Source organism: Sporothrix schenckii, assembly GCF_000961545.1.
Source record: "Sporothrix schenckii 1099-18 chromosome Unknown Cont47, whole genome shotgun sequence".
NCBI lineage: Eukaryota > Fungi > Ascomycota > Sordariomycetes > Ophiostomatales > Ophiostomataceae > Sporothrix > Sporothrix schenckii.
This window is the reverse complement of record NW_015971148.1, coordinates 5,588,201-5,607,320: the sequence shown is the minus strand read 5'-3', so window position 1 is coordinate 5,607,320 and position 19,120 is coordinate 5,588,201. Positions and strand designations below refer to the sequence as shown.

At 52.8% G+C, this 19,120-nt stretch overlaps 6 protein-coding genes across 6 annotated transcripts; 1 reads left to right on the top strand and 5 right to left on the bottom strand.

Annotated features, from left to right (window-relative positions):
• Positions 1 to 252: 252 nt before the first annotated feature.
• SPSK_04166 (uncharacterized protein) lies at positions 253 to 1,995 on the bottom strand (the record flags this gene model as incomplete). Its single annotated transcript, XM_016730977.1, has 2 exons — positions 253 to 1,286; positions 1,362 to 1,995. The coding sequence occupies 2 exons, from the start codon at positions 1,993 to 1,995 to the stop codon at positions 253 to 255; spliced, it is 1,668 nt and encodes a 555-aa protein (XP_016586309.1).
• Positions 1,996 to 3,744: 1,749 nt separating this feature from the next.
• On the top strand, positions 3,745 to 4,464 carry SPSK_04540 (uncharacterized protein; the record flags this gene model as incomplete). The annotated part of the gene is made up of 1 exon (XM_016731343.1): positions 3,745 to 4,464. One exon carries the CDS (start codon positions 3,745 to 3,747, stop codon positions 4,462 to 4,464), a length of 720 nt encoding a protein of 239 aa, XP_016586308.1.
• A 673-nt stretch (positions 4,465 to 5,137) lies between these two features.
• Positions 5,138 to 8,517, bottom strand: SPSK_03919 (uncharacterized protein; the record flags this gene model as incomplete). The annotated part of the gene is made up of 3 exons (XM_016730734.1): positions 5,138 to 7,325; positions 7,647 to 8,349; positions 8,427 to 8,517. 3 exons carry the CDS (start codon positions 8,515 to 8,517, stop codon positions 5,138 to 5,140), a joined length of 2,982 nt encoding a protein of 993 aa, XP_016586307.1.
• A 298-nt stretch (positions 8,518 to 8,815) lies between these two features.
• On the bottom strand, positions 8,816 to 9,322 carry SPSK_04612 (uncharacterized protein; the record flags this gene model as incomplete). Its single annotated transcript, XM_016731413.1, has 2 exons — positions 8,816 to 9,073; positions 9,194 to 9,322. The coding sequence occupies 2 exons, from the start codon at positions 9,320 to 9,322 to the stop codon at positions 8,816 to 8,818; spliced, it is 387 nt and encodes a 128-aa protein (XP_016586306.1).
• Positions 9,323 to 11,079: 1,757 nt separating this feature from the next.
• On the bottom strand, positions 11,080 to 12,012 carry SPSK_04478 (methyltransferase family protein; the record flags this gene model as incomplete). Its single annotated transcript, XM_016731284.1, has 2 exons — positions 11,080 to 11,887; positions 11,999 to 12,012. 2 exons carry the CDS (start codon positions 12,010 to 12,012, stop codon positions 11,080 to 11,082), a joined length of 822 nt encoding a protein of 273 aa, XP_016586305.1.
• A 1,379-nt stretch (positions 12,013 to 13,391) lies between these two features.
• Positions 13,392 to 15,781, bottom strand: SPSK_04023 (uncharacterized protein; the record flags this gene model as incomplete). Its single annotated transcript, XM_016730837.1, has 2 exons — positions 13,392 to 15,328; positions 15,412 to 15,781. 2 exons carry the CDS (start codon positions 15,779 to 15,781, stop codon positions 13,392 to 13,394), a joined length of 2,307 nt encoding a protein of 768 aa, XP_016586304.1.
• Positions 15,782 to 19,120: the final 3,339 nt, after the last annotated feature.

The following is a 19,120-nucleotide window of genomic DNA, read 5'->3' as shown; positions in this document are numbered from 1 at the left end:
GGTGGTGGTATTGAGTTGTACTATGGAACTTTGGACGTGTGGTCGTTTTTTGTCGTCAAACGTATCGTCAACGTTTTGTATATTGTATACCAGAGTCTAAGTTGGCATATCAGACTGACCTTACATCGCCTTGTGTAGCTCAACAGTGGACTATCATCGTTGAGGTTGTGTTTGTATCGATGTTCTCAATAACCGTGGCACTCAACAAGCATACTCTGGCCTGTTACGAAAACGAACTGCATCAGACCACCGTCAAATCTTCAAATCTCCCGCATGAAAAATTCCCCCCTCTTCGTCCGTCACATCCATCTCTTCTCTGTTCTGTATGGCCTGCCCATAATCGAGCACAAATCGCAACATCCACCGGTCCAGCTGGAACGACTGCTCTTTGCACCGCAAGCATGCGTTTTGGAACGCACGCAGCCGGCCCAACGAAGCGTCGACGCAAGGCCAATACTGACGCAGGGTGGTAATGATTTCAAAGTTGCGCTCCAGGCGGTCGCGCGCGGCGGCGATGGCATCCTCGTCCGCGCTGAAGAGTAGCGTGTAGATCTGCACAGTCGACGCAATGACAAGCATGTGGCCGACGAGTGAATATGACACGTCCGTATCAGGATGCCTACGAGCATTGTAGACAAGTGCACAGAGCGCGGCGGCGTGACTTGTGCATTTTTGGGCATAAAGGCTGGCGAACGCAATGGGCGGCGCGGTGGTCGTACTGGGAGAGGAATAGGCATCCACGCCGTCTGCATCCGCATCCTGGTTCCAGTGCAGAAACTGGTAAAAGAGCAACTGGGCAGCGTAGTTGTAATTGAGGTGCAGGATGACAAAGATGCGGCCAAAACCTAGTTTGGCCCAGTACGCCAGATTGGCTGGGGTGTTGCGCATGTCCGGGGGGAGTGAGCCAGACCAGTCGTCGAGACAGACACTGAGAGAACTAATGGTTGGTTCAAGGGCCACAGCTTGCATGCGACCAGCTGCAACATCGGCGTTCATGCATGTAATCCTGTAGAGCACTTGGTTGAGCTTGATCATCTGGGCAATCAACGAGTGTTTGGGAAAATGCGGCCGTTGTAGTGTTTTGGAGGTGGGCTGGCTTAGAGATCTCACAGCTCCGTTTTGGTCTTCGTCCGTGTCTTCGTATTCATCATCCGGTTGCAGACCGATAAAGGTCCGTTCATCCATTGGCATCGGGATAGTCGTGTCGTCTCCTTGTGGAGAGATTGCCCGTTGTATATTGAGTGCAGAGGACGACCAGGTGTCTGTTGCTACGATGGACCACCACACTATCGGGTGTGTACATTGTCAGGATGGGCAGCCGTTTGTAGTGGGATATCAGGCATCAGTCATCGTCAACTTACCTCGGAGATTGAGTTCCCTTTGTAGGGGCGTCGCCGCCGCGGCATTGGGCAAGTCCAAGATCAGAGCCATCCGACAGGCAATGCTAAAGAAAACGGACTCCGTGGCTGGCTCTCCCTCCACAGCGGAAATGTGGCCGAGCAACATGCAAGCCTGGATCGTAGTCAACGAAGAGTCATGGAGATCAAGCAACCGCTCCGTCTCCTGTGCATATGGACGACCACGTGTCCGGGGATCGATGTCCGCAAGGCTGGCGTGAGTGGAGAAGCGGGCACAGAGTGCGGCTGCTCCAAAGAAGAGGATCTTGGGAATAGTTCCATTCTGCACGGCCGCCGTAAACGACGGGCGGTGGAAGACGTTGTGGGAGGCGACATGGATGTAGCGGAAGTAGAGGTCGACCAGCTCGGCAGACAGGCCAGCGTCAATACTGATTGCACTTGCGTCCTCTCGACTGCATAGAGGTTCGTATCCTTGTTTGCTTGTGTGCCTGGCATCGACACGATCCTCCTTTTCGGACGGGGACATGCGGTCCAACGCGCTGACACAATCAAGGCCCCGTGCAACGCAGAAGTTGCAACTGATTCCTTGGCGCCGGCGGTAGCACTTCTTTCGCCGATCTCTGCAATTGTGTTCCATGGTTAGATATAGAACATGTGAATTACAACATAATGGAGACGAAGATCAAGAGGAGGTACTTGCCGGCAAGCTATGCATGATGTCCGTGGTCGCATGGTAAGACCGGCTCCTGGTCGTTTAGGAGTAATCAACTGTTATTAGCAGTCAGCCAGCAAATGTACTTGTAAATTTACTCGTAACGTTGGTTAAGCAGGCTGATATGGTCTGCTTTTGGTTTGTCTACGTCTGGAGAGAGGACTATGACATGAATAGTGTCGTCGGCCGGTATTCATCCGAAGCTCCAACGACTAATGCCTTGTATTTCAGGCACCAACTCGGTTATCAACAGCACGTGTCTGCACCATTTGTATACAAACTGTCGTACAGATATTACAAAGTCTGTTGCGTACGATCCGTCATTTATTAGAGGCTCCCCGGTGCCGCTTACACGGTTATAAGCAGCTTGTCAATAATTGGTCACGGCGTTACGTTTCCCACGCTGCTCGTGGCCCAGCTGGCGACCTATACAGCCTAGACAAAGAAGTCGTTTTCACGTTCACTTTACTATTGTTTACAAAACTTTGGTCATATTCTTGGCGTGGCTGTCAATAGCTGCGTGACACAGAATACGCTCGCCTACTACCACGAGTACCTCATTCCGGGTCTGGACAGGGCGGCTGTGGTTGACACGAACCCATCTGCTCGTGATTGATGTTCCCGTCCAGTTTTACAAGGGACAGTCCATCGGCGACTGTTGCGGGCCATACACTGGACATTCTTCCAGTATGCGGTCACGGCTGAGCTGAAAATCCCAGGAAACACAAACAGCATCCGTATCCAGCGGCCACTCGACTCCTCCAGCCCACAGCCCAGAGTTTGTACGTCTCTGTGTTTCTGTGTTTTGTGTTTACGTACTTTCTTGCTTAAGACACAGTCGCGGCTCGCGTCGACAACAACAGCCCAAGGAAGATGAATCATCGCGTATCGTCCCCTGAAGCAGGCTCGGGAATGTATGGGGTTTTCTCTTTGGCGTCTCATTTGTTGGACATTTGTGAAGATTAGGGAAGCATTCTTTGTTCCTGCTCCTGCAACAGCATTCGTGCGGTATATATGTATTTACGATGATTTACCAAAGAAAATTTCTTACCTCCATTACACCATCTCCTTCTGACGAACTACTCTTTAATTCCTGGTATTTTCATGTTATGAGGCTATTTTAGTTTAATTTCGTGTAGCCTTCAACTGCCTCGTCACCGTCTATACCTTTTAAACTATGCCCTGTTTTTTATTTACAGCCTGCTTCATGCCTTCCATCTGATGCCACGATTTCCACCTCGCCGCGTCAGCCGCTAACCTGTTGTATGCCCCTCTCAACCTCTCTCGGGGGCGGTATATAACTCTCGCTTGCCCCTCGCGCAGCATCCCAAACATCCACGCCTCTATTCTTTCCAAAAACACTTACACAAACAACCAACACTCAAACACTCACGTATCACAGCTGAATCACCACCACCATCCATCACTGTCTATCTCCGACAAGACAAGCTGGATTCCCACAGAAGACTGCCACCCTCTCCACGTGCAATCGGCCCGCTTCCGTATCCAGCCACCAAGGTTATCATCGGCCAGTACCTGTCCGCTGGCCTCCAGGACAACGTTGCCTTTTGGGGTTGGCTTATCGAGGCAGCGTTCTACAACGACAACGACGACAAGCTGTGGGCAACAAAGATATTCATTTTACAGAAAGCTTTCTAAACAGGAAAAAAAAAAATGACATTCAACGGCTTTGGCGGTGGGAGTGGAGGTGGTGGCAATCCACGGTACGGTCGCGACTCCAATGGCCCGCTCCCACCAGCCACAGGCTTTCCTGCTGCCCGCCCTATGCCATACTACACGACCGCCATGCCTGGAGGATGGCCGTATGCCCAGCCGCAATATATCGGGCATGTCCCCATGACCTTGCCGGGTAACCAGGTGTACCTGACAGCGGCTCCGCCCAACAGCGCTCAGATCCCCATGATCAATCAACCACCCGCCCTCACTCAGGGCCAAGGCCCACAGCCCGCTCTCGACCGCAGTTTTCGCACTTGCAGCATGCGCAACACCACCGGCGGCTTCGGCTGTGAGCCCGGCTACAACTACTTTTTCCCTGCCGAGCACACCAAGATCCATGTCTTGAAGACTGGCCCGACGCCGCCCTGGCAGCTGCCGCCCAACTTTACCATACAGTTCCACGCCACGCACGTGCCCGTCAACACCACTGTCGCCGAGCTCATGAAAGGCTTTGGTGCCAAGAATCCGCTGCCAAAGAAAAACATTATTACCGAGGTGTGTCCTGGCGGCGGTGGCAAGTGGTACAAGGGCATTGAGGTCAGCGGTGACAATCTAGACATGATGAAGAAGCCTATCAAGGAGCTGGGCTGGGATGGGACACGAACGGGTCTGCGGGGGCAAAAGAAGGTTGTCTATGTGTACGTTCAAAGAGGCTGATGAATTGTATTTGCAACTGCGTTTGCAGCTGCATTGGAGTTTACAAGCTAGAAATTCGGTCATGTAAAGATAGTGTTGTTTTGTTGATGGCGATATCGTCACTAGTTTGTTTTAACATCAGGTAGGGCAAGGAGGACAAATGTCTGGCTTTTAGAATGCATACTTTGGTATGAGAAATGTTGGAAATAGGGACGGTAGCTGTTCGTGAGCGTAGGAATTTTATCACTTCCAATTTCAGCGAAGATTAGTCTCTACTATTAGAATTGTTTTCAGGTTTTTACTAACCAAGTTACTGCTCGTTTATGTTACGTATATAGTTATTAATGTTTTTTAAAAAACTAATATTTCCTAAACACTGCCTTTTTCTTTTTTTTTAAAAAAAAAGAAGAACAAAATATAGAAAAACAATAAAGCAAATAGAAAACCACTGACTTCTTATGTTCCAGCTGAACAATTTACAAGTTTTTTCGTGAGCCACGAGATTCCCACTTTCTTTTTCACCTTTTGGTCAAATTACTAGAATGAATTGAAAACAGACAAAAGAAATCGTATTGTAAATGTACATAATAAACATACAACTCAACGTAGCGTATACGTCTACCAGCCTTAAGTACTTCACCAAGTTTTAAGATTCAATAACTACTAATCAGTTGATACCTCTGTCTTGCCCCCCTTAATAGCCGTAGTAGCGCGGCTCGTCAAAGACGTGGTAGCGGTGGCCACGCACACCTTCACCGCGGAATAGCGCGGGGAAGCGCCAGCCGACAGGTACCTCGGACTCGTCGACACGGCGATTGCGCACTTCCTCCTCGACATCAAATAGATACTGCGCGCGCTGGGCGTCAGCGGCCTTGTCAGGGACGACAAACTTGGCGACCTGCAGCTCGGTGTCGGTAATAGTGCTGCGGCTGATGCGGGCGTAGCCGACGCGTTGCAGGCCCTTGAATAGAATATACTCGCACCAGCGGTCCCAATCGGTGGGATCGACGTCGTGCATACCCGACTTGTCCGAAACGTAGGTATTATAGTTGCCCTCGAGCGGCTTGGTCACCAGGTAGCTCAGCAGGAAGCTGGGACGGTCGGTGCTTCCCATGAGCTTGGCCAGGTACTCGGACTGCAGGCGACGGTCCTCGGGGTCTTCCTCCTGGCCCGAGTGGAAGACAAAGACGTCGACCAGGGTGCCGTGGACATCGAGGGTGGCGTGGATGGCGGGGGCCAGCTCGCCGACGGGGCTAGGTAGTAGGTGGTGGGTCGAGTTGACAATGGGGAACTTGGACAGTAGAGCAGCGCCCCAAGTGTGCTTGTTGGGACCCGGACCGTAGTCAACATACATGCCCAAGTCCTCAGCGAGGTACTGCGTGGTGTCGCGGTTGCCCATGATGATGCGCTGTAGGTCGCTCTCCAACAAACCCACAACATCTAGCTCGGCCTCCTTGATGAGATCACGCATGCGGCGCTCGGAGCTCCACATGTCGTTGTCCAAGCTAAAGTGGATGGTCCAGATACCGGCCGTGATGACACGGTCGTCGGCATGGTAGCCCTTGTAGTCATTGCTAGGGAAGCGCATGAATGCGGCACACAGGAACAGGATATTGAGAACGCCAGTGACACCAAAATAGTGCTTGCGGTGGCGGGCAGGTAGGGCGTTGCTGGCGACGCGCTTGGCGTACTTGGCGGGGCGTTGGGTAGAGCGGGCAGTGTTGAGGTTGAAGATACCGCAGCCGATTAGCAGCATGGTGACAGTCATGATCCAGTCGGTATGTTCACGGACAAGGGGACCACCAGGTACGAAGGCATAGGCGACAACCCACACATGGAAGAGAACCATGAAGTTGTAGACAAGGAAGCCCAGGCCAAAGGTCAGGGCCGGGCTCTTTTTAGACGAGGCCGAGATCAACGGTACGGACAGGGCCATGAGATACGTGGCCAAGACAAGGGCTCCATAGTAGCCGAACCAGTTGCTGTAGAGGGTGAGCACAGCGGCGCCGACCGATGCGACGCCGAAGGCGGACCAGGACGACGCAAGACCTGGCACAACCACACCAAAAACAATGCCGCCAGTCATGGCAAAGATGGTGTAGTAGGCGTGGATGTTGGAGAGGGGGCCGCGGACCGGGTAGCCCTCCCAGACCCACAGAATCATGGTGCTGGTGTCGGACAATAGAGAGTGCAAAGCGAATAAGAGACCGCCGAAACTCAGGGCGAATAGGGCCGAGGACGGACCAGTTGTCCGGTCCGTAACGTCGCCGCCAGCAGCAGCCGGACGTCTGCGGGTAAAGCGCAGAGCAGCGAGGATGGCCAGGACGAGACCAGTGCCGTTCCAGCCGCCGTTCTCGGCGTGCATGATAGGCCAGATGGGGTTGTTGGTGTGCCAAGCGAACTTGGCGATGCTGGACATGAGAAGGCCGATGACGAAGGCAAGAACGCGGGACTCGACGCGGGAGTCATGACTGGCGTCGGCGTAGAAGGTGGCGGCCCAGCCAAGGCACTGCAGGGAAACACCGAAGCCGATGGTGAAGAGGCGGTAGACGGGGTCGTGGACCATATAGGCAGTGAGGCCAGCAAGCGACAGCAGGTGAACGAAGCGCAGGTTGCGGACGACGAGGGTGCGGAAGGGACGGATGGCAAGCAGGAAAGGCGAGATGGTGGACATGACAAAGGCCTCGTAGCCTGAGATGCCCATGTGCCACAGCGGGAAGTACCAGACGGTCAGACCCAGGCTGGTCAGGACGGACCAGAAGGCGAAGCCGTGGTAGACATCGGCGGCAGCATCTAGAGCCTCACTAAGGGTGAAGGATGTGGAGAAGACGCCGGCGGTGGCCTTTTCCTTTTCACGGTCAAGCGGGGGAGATCGGAGGGCACTGCAGGAGAAGAGAAGATTTAGAATGGTGGTCCTGGGAGGTGGCGGCAGCGCATGGGGACGGCAGAGAACGAGGGGCAAGGAGGGCAAAGTCGATAGGACGACGGGCCAAAAGACGGTCAACAAGAGAGCGGGCAAAGACACGAGTATTAGAGACTGGGGGGCATTTGGTAGGGAGTGGTGGTAAATGTCGCGTTGTACTTTTCGCGTTTGACATTCTCTGGCTCTGTTCCTCTGTCCCCTGCCCCTTGTGTCCCCCCTTCGTGCTCGTGATGATTTGTTTCTGCACCCCCTGGCCTACTTGGGAAGCCATTGCACGTACCCCTTGCTGATCCCCTTGGTATCTTTGACGACGAGCTCAAAGGTGTCGAAATCGAGAGCGGTAACGGCATCGAAAGCAACATCGAAGAGGACGAGGGACCACTCGAAGAAGGCGTAGATCGTGTAAGCTAGCAGCAAAGAAGGAGCGTCAGCGCGAGCGTTGATAAAGCGAATATTAGTACCTTGGAGGGTAGGAGGCTTACCACCCGGAACGCGGTGCACCTTGTGCTGGATGAAAAAGTAGACGAGCGGAACAATGGTGCCAAAGAAAGCGCCGGCGACATATTTGCGGTATTTGATGGCAGTGGCGTTATTGGGGCTCAGGGCCAGGCAGCCAAACATCCAGGGGATGGTGGCCACGAGATACGAAATCATAAAGATGTCGTGCCAGTCGTGGTTGTCGGTTGAGGTGACGTAGGTCCAGCCGCCGCAGGTGAAGGTGCGGAAGACGCCAAAGTATGCAACGGTCTTGGGCAGGGTGCGGCCGGGCTTGGCGGTCAGCAGGTACCAGAGGCCGACGAGGGCGAAGCGCGGGCCGGAGGTGAGGGCGATGAAGAGCATGAAGAAGGAGCGCTCGGGGAAGCGATCGCCGATGGTGGCGGAGACGGACGGGAACCATTCTTCGGGGTAGCCGAACCATTCGTTCTGGACGATCTTTGTGTAGTGGAGGGAAACACCGACGAAGAGAGCACTAAGGAAGGCGGCTGGTTGTGTTAGTCGAGGGAAAAGAAGCATAACGAGGTATTACGAGATCGAGACGAGTTCGGTCACTCGTTCTTACCATATGCAGCGCCGGTGTGCAGCCAGCTCACCCATTGGCCATTGAACGAGAGAAGCACGCCGGCGTCTTTGTCCTTGTACTTGGACGCCATGATGGGCGGGTGCGTGGAAGGGTGAGGTAGTGATGTGTGGTGATGTCTGGTGGCAAAGAGAGAAGAGAGGACGATAAAAAGGAGAAGAGAGTGCGGACCAAGAAAGCTGTGAGCCCATGTCTCGCACCAACCGCAGCTGCCGCGCAGGCGCGTTGGAGCTGGAAGCCTCGGCCCCCCCTGAAAGGGAGAGCGTCCCTTATGTCAGCCACTGTTGTCCAATGAGAGAAGCGCATTGAAGTGGACCTTAATTTGGAGTCGAGCAACGCGTTAACACGTCGTCCAGATCAGAATCCACTCACTACTGGCTTTGATTGGTCTTTTGTGCAACACGTTTGCTGCGCCGCAATTCTTCAGGCTCCACTAGCGCCGTGGGCCCTGAGCTCTCCCCCGACCCCCCTGTCGACGTTACCTGCACCGGCTGGCTCTGGGATGCATCTTCGCTCGGCACCGAAGTACCGCGCTCAGCTGAGTTGGACGGGTCCTCCTCCCCTTCATTGCTGGCCTGGCGGTGAGGCTCGGTCGACTGAGTGGCCGGGGAAGTCCGGTGACGCCATCGCTGGATGCGGTCTTTGAGATACTATCCTCCAGCCGCAGCCACTACACCCAGCGACCAGGTCACCAGAGTCTGGGCCCTCGGCGTCTGTGACATTTTCTCAAGCGCTTCTGCTTGTCTTACCTGCGCTGCGGCCTTTGTGACTTGCGCAGCGGCGATGGTTTCAAATGCTTTGGCTATGCGCAGGAGCGCAGGATCGTTGTCCTCTGCGGCGGCTGCAGCCGAGAGTGTGCTCGTGAGGAATCCGTCCATGTTGCTTAAAGTACGGAGTAAAAGGAAATATAGAAAGGAACAAAAAAATACGGACACAGCTTGGAGGAATGGGACAGTTGCAAAAAATTTACAAGTTTACGGGTGGGCATGACCAGGTCAATCCAGCAGAACTAGCAATCAGCAGAGCAGAAACTCAGCACACCAGCTTGTTTGTCGTCCCTTTCCAATACACCGTTTTAACTGGACGGAAAAAGATTTTTTGTTGGGAATAGATTTGCACTATCGGTTGAAAAGAGGAAGGAGCGATGGGAGCCAGAGCAGAAGTACATACCTTGTCTGCGCCAACTTCCAGCTCCTAGTTGTGATCCTCGGCGAACAAGTGCAGTTGAGAAGACGAACAATAAAAAATCGAGCATACTAGACAGACAAATCGTCCTAATTTTTTATTTTCAATACATCTGCAGTCGTCTCGTTTTATACCGGTGTGCAGATCTTGCCTGCATCTGCCAAACTTTGCATTAGGTACTTTCAAGTACCACGCATCTGCAGGATATGTAATTGCCCAAATCGGAAGGGACGCGTGACAGTTCTGTTGAGCGCGCAGGGCCTGTTGTGGCAAGCATTCTTGAGAAACGCCTGTACTTTCAGGGTTTTTTGCCTTTGCAGTGCTTCCCATAGCCCCAGTGACCCAAGGTAGCTAAAGAACGGGGACCTTTACGACTCCAAGACTTGGAGACTACAGTCAATCGCTAGAATGTGTACGTAGTATCATGATCATACTATAAAAGTATCTAGTCTACCGACTCGACCGTCTCGTTTAACATCGACGTCGTACGTACCCCCTACCTTAACGAGCAACTCGTGTCGTGGCTCCTCACCCTACTATCACTCACGCTTTGCGCCTATATTCTCTTCCACATCCGTGACACCAACATTAACGTCAGGAGACTGTCTTGGTCGAGGATTTGGCACCTGAGAAGCTCGAGGGCATTCGCATACCTAGCGGCCATAAAGCCAGTGCGCACCAGACCAAACCGAGACCACTGTTAGCACCCATATGGAGGATAACACAAAGACGGTGTAAACAAAGGTGGTGTACCAAAGGTGGATGGAATATCAAAGGGAAAAAAAGGTGCCGCCACTGTCGAACAATGGGCAATAAAGAATAAAGAATGAGTCTACTTGAAAACAGTAGCCTTTCTTTCATGTGCATTCACTACAGATGTCTTTCAGATCCTAGTTGCGCCGTTGATGAAACAATACTCCCAAGGACTAGTGAACAAATCAAGTAACAATGGCGATATCAAAGGCAACGTAAACATCTCGAGTAATTTTTTTTTAAATAATCACCGACCGTATGTACTATAGTAGAGAGTCATTATTCATTTAAATACACCAACCCGCCGTTCTCTTTCCCTTTTCACTTTCACACAATTTATTTAGACATTTTCCGAAATAAAACGAACCAGCACCAAACACTACGCTGTCTTGAATCATTCATCCCATCTCATCTTATTTCTCATACATTTCGCGATGCCCGCTGTTTTCTATCGCATTTTATTCTTTTTTCTCTTCAAGAGAAGGTGGAATGGATGTTAAACCAAAATAGCCCGTAGGGTCCGGCCCCAAAAGATCGCGTTCATGCGAGGAGTTGTTGACCAGTAGTCAACTGTTGACATATGGACACCGAGGGTAACGTCCTCAAGTACGATTACAGTCCGATTCACCACTTACAGCACAGATAATATAACTAGTATTGATCAGATAAACGCTTTCACAGACACAAGCACGTCACTCTATATCTTCCTAGCAAACGCAACCGTCGCATTACCGACCATCTTGGCCGGGACGGAGGGATACCATTCTTTCAAATCGCGCACCATCAATTCATGCGTCTTTAGCACCTCCTCCTCCGTCATTTGTCCCACCACCCTGGAGCTTAGAGGCAGCTTCGTCAGGATGAAGCGGCAAGCCTCGTCATAGTCGTCAAAGGGCCAATACCCCTCCGTCTCCAGAACTTCAATCTCCTGGAACCCTGCTTTCTCCAACTGCGCCGTCACGCCGTCAACCGACGTCCACGTATTTGGCAGCCTCGGCATCACCAAGTCCGGCCGCACCTTCTTCGGGTAGTACATCAGGTCCATCCAGTGGCTGCTCGTCCATGCCGACATGGACAGAACCCCACCCGGCGTAAGCGTACGCTTCATCGCCTGTAGGGCCTGCTCCGGCGTGGGGACGAAAAACACCAGAAAGCCTGCTAGCATATGACTGACGGAGCCATCGGAAAACGCGGCGCAATCGGTGACGTCGGTCTGCACCGTCTGGGCACGGGACCAGTACGCATTGCCACTGTCGACCTCCTCCTGCTTACGCTTGTTGTAGCTCTCCAGCATCTGCGCGCTCAGGTCCGCACCGACCAGCGTGGCCGTCGGTGGAAGCGCAGACAGGTGGTCCTTTAGTACGGTGTCGGTGATTTGGCCCGGCCCGCAGCCCATGTCTACGACGATGGTCGCCTTGGAGAAGGGGAGCAGCTCATGGGCGCGCTTTACCATACGTGCCGCTGGGGCAACCCCCGGGCCCGCAGTGGCAAGCTTCATAAACTGACTGGAAAATGCGTTCCATTCAGCTGATGTAATGGCTGGGGCGTATTAGTTGTTGAAGTTTGGCATCGATCGCCTTGCGAACGGGGTGATCCGTGGACGAGAGTACTCACACCTTCCGGAAGACATGCTGCTCAAGTAATTGAAGTTTTAGACGAGACAGTTTTGTTCTTCTTTTGTCTTTCTTCTTCTTGTTGCTCTCATGTTAATTTCGAGACGTAGACCCTGTCTTGGAACTCCACGGGCTGACTGATTTATAAAGTAACTCGAGACTGTCAGCTCGGGCACTTTGGCCGACGGTTTACTAAAGTATCAGTCTATCTTGCGTGAGAAAGGGTATAATTTATTGAAACCCCTGTTAGTTCTGACGCTCCTTTGACCGCAGTTTCACAACCACACTATTCCCTCCGGAGTGCGTAGCTGCAACCATCCGCGGACACTGTGTACGGTTCCCAGTAGCATACGATGTTGTAACTCTTTTGTCAATGTGCCACTGCATCCCGACAGGGTTGTATTTCTAAAGTTCTTTAGACCATTGGGACGGGCAAAGGCTGCAAAGCTGATGTGCACTAGCCAAGGACTGAGCCACACAGACACGGCTTTTGCACCACAAGGGGGCGATCGACGGCAGGCTGGCAGACAATCCGCGGGTGGGTTTAAAGGCCATGTGGCCCGCGGAGAGGGCCATGTCGGCTCCGCCTCCTTACTGAAAATACATGTAAGATGACGAGGTGGTATGAGTTACGCTTACGACCCCAATCGAAAACGGGGCCCCAACGTAGTCAGAAATAAGGAGGACTGGCTAGTACGGTGACGTGCCGGTGGTTGTGGACGAGAATCATCATTATGGAGGGCTTTCCCGCAAGGATTTGAATAATAGCGGCGATATAATTAGCAAAGAGTTTCTTTTGCTTAAACAAGAGACGAAAAAGAAAAAGAGGTTCAGTTTCCCGTATAACTAACATGTGGTTTTGGCGGACGAACATGACAAAACTTAACTCAAGAAGAAATGATGTTCTCCCTCGGGTGGGCTCAGCTAGCGTGCATTGAAAAGAAGCATATTTGATAATGGATATGGCAGAATAGATTTTTTTTATTTAAAAAAAAAGAAAAAAGAATCGATATTAATCAGTTTGCGTTCTTTTAAAAAGACTGGGACAGAAATGCACAGAACATTGAAAAACATGTTCAAGGAGACGTAAATCACCTTTTTTAATATTGCTGTACGAGCTCTCGTGTATGAAGAAGCACCCGAATTAAAACATAATACCTGTACCACAAATGGTGTATCCTGCGTGACTTCTCTTATCTTATCCAGCCTTGACAAACGAAATCCGTGTAGTACTCAAACAATTTGCCGCAGGTTTTTCTGAAACAAAACAAATGTCATACAAAAAACACAGCCTCCGGGGCAAGAAACAGACATGCTCCCCCAACACACGAGCATAACGCAGACCACGTCGGTGAGGCATGAACCCCTCAGCTCCCTTCTCTCCATTCCGACCAAATCACTCGCCAATTTTTGCCTTCTTCACCCAGAGCTCCCCAATCGGGTCGCCCGCCTCGGCAATGCACTCCCAGTCGCCCATGCCGTAGTGCGCGGGCGCCACGCGGCAGCCCCGCCCGCCGCCGCCGACAATCAGATTGCCCGGGCGGTAACTGGGATCCTGCTTCATGCGGCGGACCACACTGCCGTGCACATAGACGTTGTTGGGGATATCGCGGACCTCGCCACAGGGCAAAGGCCACCTGATGGGTTTCCAGGAGCCGTCGGCCTGCAGGTCCATGCGCCGGAAGGGCATGTACTCCATGATATTCCAGGCCGTGACGGTGACCTTGCTGAGTCCCCCGCCGTACTGCAAAGAATCGTGGATGGGGGCGTTATGAGCCTTGTGCATCATGTCGTGGAACTGCTGGCGGGGGGAGGTGGAAAGACGGACCTTGTCAGGTTTCCCGTCGTTGGGTGCGGCACCACCAGTAGCAGCAAAGACCAGCTTTCTCTCACTGCCAGCTGTGGTGGGCTGACTGCCGCTGGCCATGGTCTCGTCCGGGCTGTTGATGCGCACAGTGGGGGGAGGAGCAACGACAATGACGGGTTCGACAGCATCAGGTGCCACGGAAATCTCGGGCACGTGCGCTTGATGAAGAGCGGCCGACGGGCTGAGGAGCGTGTGGAGGTTGTGTGCGGCCGCCTCCACGTCGTCCCTCAAGCTGGGCGCCCACTGGTTCTCGAGCACGTCTGAACAGCCCATGGCCACGACCTTTTCGGCATCAAAGTTGAGACCGGCCCGCATGGCCTCACGGACCATCCAGGTCAGCGGCACGTGGCTCGCGCTCTTGGTGCCGGGCGTCATCTCCCAGCCGCCGCCAATGTCGCCATGGTCGCCCGAGAACCAGACTTCGGACAGGTCCTGCGGCACGTCGTCGTCGTCGTCTTCATTGTTCTGCACATTGCTGTACTCGGAGACTAAGTCGGCGTTGTCGATGTCAGCGGCGCCACCACCGCTCGACCCACCAGCACCACCGCGGCCACTGCCACGTGACTCGCACGACACAGACCGGCTGTGAGGACGATACGGCGCGGGGTTCTCGGGGTCATCGGTGCCGTCGCCGGACTCGGCCACATCAGACAGCCGCGTGGTCTGGCGGCCGCGCTTCTTTACGTCGTCGTCGTCATCGACGTCGTGGTCATGGTCATTGACACGATCGTGATCTTGACTGACTCGGCTGTCGCCTCCATCCCTGCGGATCGCCGACGATACGGCCGCCTGCAAGCTCACACGCCGCGCGCGGTACTTCTCGTGCACGTCGTGCAGCACCTGGCGCGGGTCACGGTGCTGCTTCTTGGCCGAGTGGCCAGAGCCTTGGTAGACCAGATCCTGCCGGAACTTGGCGCGGCGCTCGTCGATGCTGACGGCGTGCCGGATGACCTTGGCCGAGCTGCGCGCCGTGTACGGAAACTTGCTGCGCTCCATCCAGGCCGTCTCGAAGCGCGGCACGCTGTTGACCGTGTCGAACAAACCCAGAAACTGGATGCGGCGGACGGGGCGCGAAAATGTTTCCCGGAAGCCCTTCATAAAGGTATACATTTCCTTTTTCTTGTCTGCACCGCCGTTCTTGCCACTGCCACTGCGCCGGCACTGCCACTGGCTAAACGCCTTCCAGGCGAAGTGCACCATCTCCTCGTTGCCGTGCGTCAGCAGACCTACGTAGTCCAGCATCTCGGCCAGGAAGCGCGCAATGTAGGCACCACGCGAGAAGCCAAACAAGTAGATTTCGTCGCCCGGGTTGTAGAACCGCATCAGAAAGCGGTAGCCACCGACGACGTGTTGGTCAAACGACGAGCCGACCGCGCTGTCCTTGGCTTTCATGTACCACGACCGGATGCGGGCACGGGTGGACGTGTTTGACAGGCCGCTGGACACGACATATGTGCCGATGCCAGCTGTGAGGGAGGCAGCGACAGTCAGTGGGTGTGAATTGGAGAAAAATAGAATGAGGGTAGTGGCCAGTGGTTGTGGAACTCACGCTGATAATAATGGTACTGGTCATCGGCCGTCCGGTCGAGCATGCGGAATATCTTGAGAATATTGCTGTCTGAGTCGTCCCCACGAAACTTATTGCCCGTGCCGTCAAAGCACAGCACCAGCTTGCGTGGACGACGGTCGGCGGGTGGTGCCATCTCGTCGTGGTGGATGTGGTGATGTTGATGTCGGTGGTGTTGGTGATGTTCGTGATGATGCCCTGATGGAGGCTGAAATGGGTTTCGCAGGTGAGGCGTCGAGTCGGCACCAGTATTCAAAGTGTGCTGTTGCAGATTGGCTTGGCTGAGAACCTGAAGTTGCAACGGGATTTGATGTGCATCACCGTCTTCGGGCACTAGGTGAAGCGAGTCCATCTTCGGCGAGTCGATGGGGGGGAGTGTGATTCTGAAATAGGGAAAGCGAGCGGGAGGTGTTCCGCAGGGGATAGCTTCGAAGCTGTCCTGCAACGTATTACAACGCCTGGTGTAGGGAGCAGAGGAAGGACTGGACAGTGGCAGGTACGTGCCCGCCGCACAGGGTACGAAGTGGTACCGAGCCTGTCCGGGTGAAATCGAGGACGATCCCCAGTGACGCAGTGATCGAAGGACCAGAGGGCTGCAGATGTGTGGGATGGATGTCTCTGATTCGATGACCCTTGGCGGTCGTCGTATGGCTTGTCGAGGGATGCACACAGCTTGTGCACGGCGGACGATCACAGACTGTTTGGGACGAGCAGAAAGTGGACGACACAAGAGGGGGGATGAGGATGAACGCTGCTCGTGGAGCTGCAGTGTCTCAGCGCACGCAAACAAGGAACGGCGGTGGAGATGGGAGCATGGGAGAAAGGAGGGAAAGAGGGAAAGATTGGCAAGAGGTTGAGCGGAGACGACAATGGATTGCAGGGTAAAGACTGCGAAGAGGCGGATAATGAGACTAACAACAACAAAAAATAAACATAAAATAAAACACGAGACAGAGTGAGACCTGCAGGGTGGTTGAAGGTGGGCACAAAGAAGGAAAACCGGAAAACTGGAGGTGATGGATAGACAGGAATAAATGACAAAAACGAACTCAAAGCTGGCCGGCAACGAAATTTATGAAAACGAAAAAAAGCTACGAGTAGACAGAAAAGGGAGAGTTACGGTGCTTAAAGTGTATAAGACGATGGCAGTCGACCAACATGAATATTACAGCTATAAAAGGGGCAGCTAAAGTCAATAGTGTTGACGGGGAACGGAGCGAAGCGTCGCTTAACAATGCTGACGGTTTTCTACCTATTTTTCACGTGTCGGCAGGTCAGGGTCAGGGGTGCTCACTGTTCACGATGCATGCTGCCGTCGAAAGATGACGATGCCGGGCGTGAACGGAGATGGCGGTAGCTATTCGCCCAGATCCAATGAAGGAAGCATCATGCTTGCAGATCAATCCGGCTCGTGGATGGCTTTTCGCGGCCTGATTCGCCTTTCGTTTCCAGGTATTTCGGAATGGGAAGGGATGAGGAGAACGAAAAGGATGAATTTAAATAAGCAAGAACGAAAGAACGTCGTGCTCCACAATCTAAAGGAGGATAATGTAGGAAGACTATTGTTGTCCCGGTGCAACATGGCTGCATCAGGACATAAGTTGTGAAAAGAAAAGGCGTGCAAACCAAATAGTGCGTAATAGTGACACTTAGGCCAGTAAATTTGCGGCATAACAATATGGACAAGGCTGGCAGTAATTACTACCAGGGCGGGAATATCCATTGACTAACTGGGGTGAAGAATATTGGCTACGGGAAGTCGTCGTTAATATTGGGAACGCGGCTCAAACGCTACGAAATGGGGCCTGAGCGGGAAGTAACGGTTCTGGTAGGGCTGGGGAAAAGGAAACGAACGGCTTGCACGGCGCTATGAAAATGATGCTACGGCGATCGTCGACCATTGGAGTAACAAGCAGCTTGAAAACAAGAAAAGAGGGATTGGCAAAGTTGAAAATCACGATGAAAAATCACGATGAAAAATCACGATGAAAATCAAGAGATGTCTCCAAAGGGTGTGGGCGCTTAGCTCCGTAAATGAACGGTGAACACAAAATAGCACACGAGCAAAGACACGACAGTCAATGGAAATGCCAGAAAATTTGAACGATGTGCAATATGCATGACAGGGCAGTGGCCACACTTCAGCTCCGTCCCGCGGCCCAATTTTGGCCTAGCATGCTGCACGGCAGTGGAACCATGTCTCAGAAAGGAAAACCAGAGCAAGACAAGCAGAAGGTTGAAAGGGTCGGGGCGCTGCCAGCCTGGCCAGAAAATGCAATGCCTGCACCCAGCACTCGGGATGCCCTTGCTGGCTTACGTCCGACGTCGCACTCTGGGTTACGACGTGTTTGTCGGGCCCAAATGGTGGGAATTGGATGGTAACATTTGGCTTGTTAGATAGAGTTTGCTTACCTCTCTTCGTTTGTTCGTACGGCCCAAGAATCACTGTGCGCGCGTATGGCAAAAAGATATGTGATATGCCTGTATTAGCGCAGTGCACACCACGCCATGCGCATGCTCGTGTGCCTCATTGTCCAATCCGCAGTTAACACCATTACATGGCAGCCTTTTTTTAAGACGACAGATAGCAAAGCTGAAACTAAAAGTGGGCTTCACAGCTTCGACGAATCGACAGTGCCGTGACATTACCGATGTGATTGCTGCGCGACGTACGACCAGCTTTTTTCTTTTTTCTTTACATCTTCCGCCACGACAGTTATGATCGTCATTCACACCACTTTTGCGGGTACCAAAGGAGATTTCTTCTTCTAGCTTCTCCGCTGTGGTGTCGCCTTGACTTGTCGTATTTGTCCTGTCTTGGTGGGGACCGGAGGCCAACCCGACTTGATTTGCTGGGCTTTCGTCTTCTTGCGATAACATCCATCCTGAGACATTAAGACGCTCCTATGACAGCCTGTCACAACCCGTCTCATCCCGCCACGACCCCGTCACGACCCCATCACGGCCATCGAGATCCTTCTTCGCGGCTGCGGCTTGGCTTCTATTATGGCTTACACCTTTTCGTTTTTAATACTCCAGGTCAAAATAAGAAGGTAACCTCGTAAATCTCGTAAATTGTTATTGGGTTATTTTTTTTCTTTTTCTGCCTGTACATCCGCATCAAACCTCATAACAGACATGAACAGCCTAGAAATCGGAAAGGAAGCGGGCCGCTGTCTCGTTCTTAACCAGGGTATCCCTGTCCATCACTGCCGGTGGATGCCCTATTCCGAGTAGGCAATTGATCGTCCAAAAGAAAAGAAAACAGAGGCGCATCGACCTACATCAACCTGCATCGGCTTGCATCACCAACTAAAATCATTCACAAATAATCTAGAAAAGAACTTCGACCTACTCCCAAGCCTACCTGTTTCTCCGTTTGATTCGAAATCTTTCACGTACTTGTCTTGCACAACATGACTTGCAGATGTTGTCTTGCCTTGATTTTTGTCGTGCATCGTGCACTGCATTGTCTCACTTTTGTTCACGACATCGTCCACAACCTATCCGACCAGGCTGCCTTGCGTCCCCTCAACCAGGACAGGCGTTTTCCGCCAGTTGTCTCGCAGAAACTTGCGACTGATCGACCTGTGGTTTACCTTTTCTGCCACGCCATAGGGGCACGAGGGAGGGTGGACGGAAACATGGCCAAAGATCACAGAAAAATCAAATAGAGAGAGTAAGTTAGACA